The sequence below is a fragment of the Chelonoidis abingdonii genome, chromosome 8 (assembly GCF_003597395.2).
Source record: "Chelonoidis abingdonii isolate Lonesome George chromosome 8, CheloAbing_2.0, whole genome shotgun sequence".
Lineage (NCBI taxonomy): Eukaryota > Metazoa > Chordata > Testudines > Testudinidae > Chelonoidis > Chelonoidis abingdonii.
Genome location: NC_133776.1, coordinates 17,038,207 through 17,045,611, shown reverse-complemented (window position 1 = coordinate 17,045,611; position 7,405 = coordinate 17,038,207). Strand labels below are relative to the sequence as shown.

At 39.1% G+C, this 7,405-nt stretch overlaps 1 protein-coding gene across 1 annotated transcript in view; it reads left to right on the top strand.

Moving 5' to 3' along the window:
* The window catches only part of PRKCI (protein kinase C iota), a 60,179-nt gene extending 54,823 nt beyond the window's left edge, over window positions 1-5,356 (top strand). Inside the window, exons 16-18 of the mRNA XM_032783690.2 lie at window positions 300-389; window positions 704-819; window positions 2,406-5,356. Coding sequence (XP_032639581.1) covers window positions 300-389; window positions 704-819; window positions 2,406-2,493 — 294 coding nt within the window. The 3' untranslated portion in view covers window positions 2,494-5,356. The remainder of the gene's footprint in view (window positions 1-299; window positions 390-703; window positions 820-2,405) is intronic.
* The last annotated feature ends 2,049 nt before the right edge of the window (window positions 5,357-7,405 follow it).

The window sequence follows — 7,405 nt, the reverse complement described above, 5'->3', positions numbered from 1 at the left end:
AAAAAAAAAAAAAAAAAAAAAGAGGGGAGGGGGAGGCGTATACCCAAATACAGAAGCTTGTAACTGAATTACAGCATATATTAGGCAATTCTTCTTATTTCTGAAGGTGGAGTAAAACACTTGCAAATTTAAATTTGAGAATAGGATTACTTTGGCCAATGCATTAGCCTAATACACCTTATAGCTTTGACATGAGTGTGTCTTATGAAATCTATAATGAGTAACTTTATCATTGTGTGCTAGAGATCACACATTCTCCAAATGATTTTTCACTTTGAAACATTTTCGTTCTTCCACAGGATCCAAAGGAACGTTTAGGCTGCCATCCTCAAACAGGATTTGCAGATATTCAAGGACATCCATTCTTCCGCAATGTTGATTGGGATTTGGTATGTAAACACTGATGGGTTTGTTCTGTTATATGCAGTATAACCCTGATAGCTTGTCTTAAGTGAAAGTTAAAAGGGATGCCAAATTTGATAACTTCATAATTTTTTAAACTATACTGTGAAGAGAGGATGTGGATTCCATTAACCCTTTTACACACAGTAACCATAGACATTAAATTAATTAATTTGCTGGAATATTTGTAAGAGATACAAACGAGAAATTTAAGTAATCTTTTCAGAACTCAGTTCTTTTTTTAAACATAAATATAATCTCTGATAAGCTGTTACTCATACTTACTTTAAATTATTTGTAGATGGAACAAAAACAGGTGGTTCCTCCATTTAAACCAAATATATCAGGTGAATTCGGTCTGGATAACTTTGATTCCCAGTTCACTAATGAACCTGTCCAGCTCACTCCAGATGATGAGTAAGTAACTCAAACTTAAGAAAACCTTTTTGAAAAAAGTTAGTAAATTATAAAGGTGCAAAGAGACACTTTGCTAACACAAGCACATGTGCTGACTTTCCAGTATGCTGGGGGGTGCTCAACTCCTGGCTCTGCCCCAGACCCTGCCTCCATTCCACCCTTTCCTCCAAGGCTCTGCCCTTGCCCCCTCCCCCAGCATGTCGCTCCCTCACTCCATCCCCTCCCTCCCAAAACCTCCTGCATGCCACAAAACAGCTGATCATGGTGGGGAGAGGGGGGGAGGTACTGATCAGCAGGGCCTGCTGGTGAGCCACAAACACTGACGGGGCAGGGAGGGAGCAGATAGGGGGGCTGCCAGTGGGAGCTCAGCACCCACTGAGTTGGTGCTTATTAACACAAGCCATATTTTGCAGTCTGGTCCATCTTTAAAACCAAGATTTTGGGGTTGTTTTAATTTCATCATTTGATTTCTTGGGACGCTGCAGTCTAAGAATTTCTCTCTCAGACACTCTTGGTATTTGACAGGAAAAAAGGGTGGTGGTTTGTTTTTTTCCAGTCGTGTTAGATGTAGAGTTACCTTAACAGGATTGAAAAGTCCCATTCAGATGCTAGTTAACTCAGATGAAGCTGACAGTGTAGCTTAGACTTCCCTGCTGTCCCAGTAGGGCCTGAGGGAGAAAATTCAGTCACAAGTAAGATTTGCCTTTCCTGCCTCCCTTAGTAATTAGCCTAAAACAGACTGCTCTCTTTATTTTAGGAGCTTGAGAACTTTCTATAGTATTTAATGAAATAACTTTGGAACATTATGCATGAGTAACTTGTAAGCACTTTCAGCTGATACAAATGTTCCATCATGATTATTGTTCAAATATTGAGAATGTCTTACACGACTTAAAGACTGACAGCCTGACTCTCCCCTCACGCTTATTGTAAAGTATCTCGCTTGAGATAATTAAGTGAAGATACACTGATGAGAGGAGTACTAACTAATTGCTTAATTTTTTAAGACACCATCCATTCTAGAAGGGTTTAACCTCGCAGACCTAGGAAAAGTGCTCTGCCAGAAGGACCTAAGGGCAGGAGAAACCAAGTCAGCTGTCCTAAATGGAGCCAGCCTCATACCTTTTTTTTCCTTGAAGTTTGGAACCTCTGTATGCAGTGTCCAGCCCCCACCTCTCTTTGGTAAAGAGCAGGGACAGCAGCAGCCACTGGGAGGGCAGAACATGGTTTGAAGCCAGAAGTAACTTTGTGTTTAGAAGCTGGCAGAGAAATAAGTTAGTGTGAGACAATTTTGCTGCACTGAGATTGAGTGGCTGGGCCTACTTTGGTGCCTGGATGAAGACCAGAACAGGGCTGTTGCGTGTTCTTTTATGCATTTGTTTGTTGCTCGCTTCCCTGCAACTTCTTGACTCCAGTTCCTCAAAGGACTATGAAAGAATGTCCTCCTTTGGGGTCTAAAGTTTTTAAGACCAACTCTTTATGCTTTAGTTTCTTAATCCTTTTTATACAACTTTGATATTCTGAGTAATATTGCAAGGAGCAATTTTGTGTTAACGCAAGATACTAACTAGTTTTTATTTTAACAGTGATATTGTGAAGAAGATTGACCAATCTGAGTTTGAAGGCTTTGAATATATTAATCCTCTTTTGATGTCCGCTGAGGAATGTGTCTGATCTTTCGTTTCTGGACTGTGCCATATATTGCATCTATCATTTGTTTTCTGCATGGATAAACAACTTGCCATTTGGTTGCACTTGTATCAAATGAAAAACATTTTACGTTTGCCACCAACTGTGGAGTCAGAGTTTTAATCTTGGTGGTTACAACTTGCTATCATGCTGAACTTTTTGTGTTAGGTTGCAAAAAAAAAAAAAAAAAAAAAATGAAATGTTAATCTACCAGCGATCTTGCCAAAGTCTAATTTTAATATAGAAGCAGCCATTGGTTGTTAACTCTCAGCTAGTGGATTTTTCAGTTTAAACTGCTGTAAGTAATGTAGCTGTCTGCTTAAAGAAAAATCTTCTTACTGCTTCAAGAGCACGTATTGCATTAGAGCACATAATGAAACAGCATTAAAAGCCATTAATACTTGCATTTTAACAGCAAGACTGACAAGACTTTGGTTTTGGTAACTTCTAAAGCCTCTCTCCTCCAACCTTGCTATGTACACTGATCTTTCCATGTTTACAGTTGAACCTGTAGTGTTTCCCCCATACACTCAAATGACAGTAGGACAGCAGTTCTTTAAAATGGATAGAGCGAAGGAGAGTGGCAGTGTTCTCGGACTATGGAAAACTGATTCTGTTCCAAGAGAAGATAATGCTCATGTAATTGAATAGATTCCACTCCTGAGCTACTTCTGATTTATAACTGGGGGTAACGCGCACACACTGGGATATGTGAAAAGTGAGTGCTTTTCCAAGCCTGTCCCTTTCAGCAAGGGCTGTCAGTGATGTAAAGTATCAGTTTTAAATGAGTGGAACTCACTTCATACTTCTTTTTTTCAAAGGAAAAATATCTGCATAGAGAATTCTTTTTAGCAGAAATGGGCAGCTAATATGCAAGAATGTAGGACCTCATGCTATTTGTTCCTTAAGTTTTGGTAGATCTGAAATGGTTACCTTACAGCTACAGCTTAGCTAAGGAGAAAACAGTAAAATTAATAGAATCTTATTGCCATGCTGTTGGAAAAGCATTCCATCTTCCCAGTGGAAAAAAGAGTCCATGTTTTTTATTCATGTAACCCAGTATCTGAAAAGTGGGAGGGCTAGCCACAGTGACTCCTGAACTTTTTTTTGGTGTTCTTCAATTATGAATAATCTCTTCCAAATCTTAGGTCTCCACAATGGACTCGAACTAACTGGCAGAAAAATTGGAATAAATGAAAGTAATTTAAACAAGAAGTGACTTGATCAGAAGTGAGATTCTTATAAATGTCCATATGGATAGCTAAATAATCAAATTATTGTTTTGAATCTTTGAGGGCTATACTGGCTGAAGAGATGCCAGATGTTCTTATGTTCAAATATATTTTATGCTTGGTTTTAAAACATTTGTAAGGAAAAGGGATGTTAAGAGACAGTGAGTCAAATCTATATAAATTCTCCTATAAAAGGCTTAAGCTAAACTGCTAAGTATTAGTAAAAGCAGACTTAATAGAACACTATTCTGAAAACACAACATACCTTAGGGCTTGTCTACACTATGCTGGCAAAGCACATTGGGGGTGTGATTTGTAGAGTGCACTAATATTCTGCACTGTGTACACCCTGCTGGCGTGCTCTAAAAGGTACCTAGTTTGCATTGATGTAGTTGCAAGAGCCACGTAGACAAGCCTTTAGCAAGAGTTACCTAAGATTAGTGAGCTTCCCCTCTGCTGCTGTTTTCCCTTGAATGCTATAGTGCATTGACACTATAATTTCAGTTTTGGTGGTGTGAATTATCTTCATTTGTATACTTAAATTGTTTGGACACTGACATAGTAGCTTTAATAAAAGAGACTGACACTACTTGGTACATGCCCATAGTACAGTACCTAGGCCACTTCTGTTTACAAGATAAGTTGTAGGACTAAATTTTAAAAAACATTAGGCTACATTTTCAAAACAGACAAGCTGTTTGGGTGCCTCAACTTTTGGGAAATACTGAGTTTGCCTCCCGCAAGTCTGATGAAAATAATGTTCCTGTAAGATGTCTCAAATTGGGCTCTTAAAATCAGAAGCTGCTTTTTAGGCTTTAATCTATTTAAATCTTAAAGGTTTTTTTCACTACACAAGTTAAATTTGGGATAATCTTGAAGTATTTAGCCTTTGACTTGTAAAGTCGTCATCTGTATAGAAGTCTGGAATTTGTTGGTATTAAACTCAGGCTGTTATCAATAAGGAATGAACTGAGCTCTATACAGTGACTTAAATTCATAGGATCTTCAGTGCAAAACAGTTTTATATAGGGAAGTGTATTTTTCAGATTTTCATCATATACATAAAGATAAATGGAATTCTCACTTTGAAGTTTTTGTGCTTGATGCAAAAACATTTTTATAGCTAATGTTACAGAAGATGCACATCTTTTTATTTATGTATTTTAACCTTAAGATCTGCCTTCTGTTTTAGTATCAACTTAGTTAACAAAAAAAGTGATAAATATTTTAAACAATTGTCACTGCAAGTCTTTTTACTTTCCCTTCTAAACTCTAAGTGCCATGGCATTAACTGTTAATTTTTTTAAGTTGTTAAATGTGTAGAGACTGTCTTAGCATATTTAGCAGGGAAATCAGGCATGGACAGTCAAGTACAGTAGGTTATTATACCTTGTAAAGATAAACTGTCTACATCAGGATCATGTGTTTATGTGGAGTAACCTCATTTTTGTATACAAATTGGATTCTGGGTACTCTTCTAGTCTAATACTGTTGCTATTGTATTTTTCTGCTTCACCTGGAACACTATTTTGAACATTATACTGTGTAATCATTTCCTGTATTTGTGCGCACACTTTTTTTTACTTTAAATAAAAAAATTATATTAGGGCTCTGAATATTGTATTAACACTAGTATAACTCGAGGGATGATGGATAGTTACATGAAACTGGACTGTATGTTGTAGTTGGAACCTCTCTATAGTTTTATCCAAGTGCCTTCTGCAAGCAGTCCCATAGCACACTGACTTCCATTTCAGAATTATGTAGCCATAAACCTTCATCCAGGGCAATCCTGAAATAGTGACCCAACAAAAGAATCAAGTTTGTGTGCAAGAGGAAGGAGCAAGGCTTAGGAGTACTTAGAGTGATACTAGCCAGTGAATGAGCTGCTGGCATATATGACAGATTTGGGGATAAAATTTTGATAGTTTACAGTGCTATTTCAAATCAGAAAGAATGGCATAATTTTGGAGCTCTAATATGGAGATCATGTAGCAACTGTAACCAAACAATTGATTAGTGCTGTTTACAAAACTATTACATTAAAAGATATTATGGCAAGGATATTGTGTTTTTTAAGACTGCCAGATCATATTCAGTTCAGCCCAATTGTGTGCTTGGGTACATCCAAGGGCCCCAGCAAACAGGTTCCATTCTGCTACTAAGAAAACATCTTTTTCTGGTTTCTGTGTGGACTGTTGCAGTAAAGCCCTTGGAAGATTTTACTTCTCCCTAGGTGAGTGCCTCAGCCACCCCCTACACCACCTAACTGCCTCCACTAAACACCATAAAAGCAAAAAGTGTTTTTTCACCAGGAAAGCATCTCATTCTCAAGATAGGTCTGACTAGCTTCTCCTAACCTGTGAGGCCAAAACATAGTCCAAGCCTGTGTTCCCCCTACCCTCAGAATCTGTCACTTTCTAGTATCTGAAGTTGAACTTTGATGCTGGAGCATTCCCCTGAATTTTAATGAAGGGCTCAGAAGACACTTGCCCTCCTTGTGTGATCCTATGGTTGATTTCTCTAGTGTGTGAGGTTGTCAACCTGGGTCTTATGACCACCACGCCCTTCCCACATTATTAAATAGAGGGGTTCTGCAGGGGTCCTATTGTGGAAAAAGTTGAGAACCATTGCTTTTGAATTTCTTTCTAGGTGTGATTTTGAGTTGCAATGACATCAGCTATCCAAGGATAGGTGAAAGCACAGATTTTCTTGCAAAATTCTATTAACTATTGTGGCAAATTGCCAGTACGGTTCTCTGGGTCTCGCGCTTTCTCTTCTCTGGGGTAGGTTCAGGGCGATATTGCTTGCCTCTGAACCAGTTCTTAATCACTCCCCTAGTGTCCTTGGAGGAGGGGAGTGGAGAGGGAGGGACCTGGGCCCGCCCTCTACTCCAGGTCCCAACCCAGGGGCCCTGGGGTTGTGGTGAACCACTTGACTAGCGGTTTCTTCCCCTGGGTTACTTCCCTCTCATACCCGTCAGCTTGTGAAGGGCTTCTCGCCTCTCTTCTATACAAGCCTGGTGCCCCTTACCTAGGGTTTCTGTTGGGCTTCCCAATCCACCGCAGCACTCCTCCAAACCTTCTATTTCTCTCTGGACAAACTCTTCTCTTCTGCAATCTGCACTCTGCTCCAATCCAACCTTTCTCCTTCAACTACCACCCCCTGTCTGACTGAAGCAGGGGTTTATATCCCATGACTGGAGTCAGGTGCTCTAACTGGAGTCAGGTGCTCTAAATGAAGTCAGGTGCTCTAATTGGCCACAGCTGTTCTAGTTAATCTAAAGCAAACCTTCCTCCCTTGGCAGGGAATAAGGCCCCCTGCTAACACTCTTATGCTGCCCTCTGGCCATGCTGTATCACACTATATTTTGCCATGACACACACTGGTGCTGAGAACTGAAGCAAGTACCAAAAAACCCTTCTGTGTTTCACATTGATCAATTCCTCCTGTCCTTGTGTCCCATCATGAAATGAGATAAAAGGATATACATAGGTATCTAAACTCAGGCTTCAATCATTTTGCTAAAAATAACTTATTGTATATGATTCACATTGATACAACCTGACACTTTCTCCTTTACAGGTGTTTTTAAGTCTTTTTAGATTGTCAAATGGTTGACATGATTTTATATGTACATTGTAACATTCTACTTACTATAATTT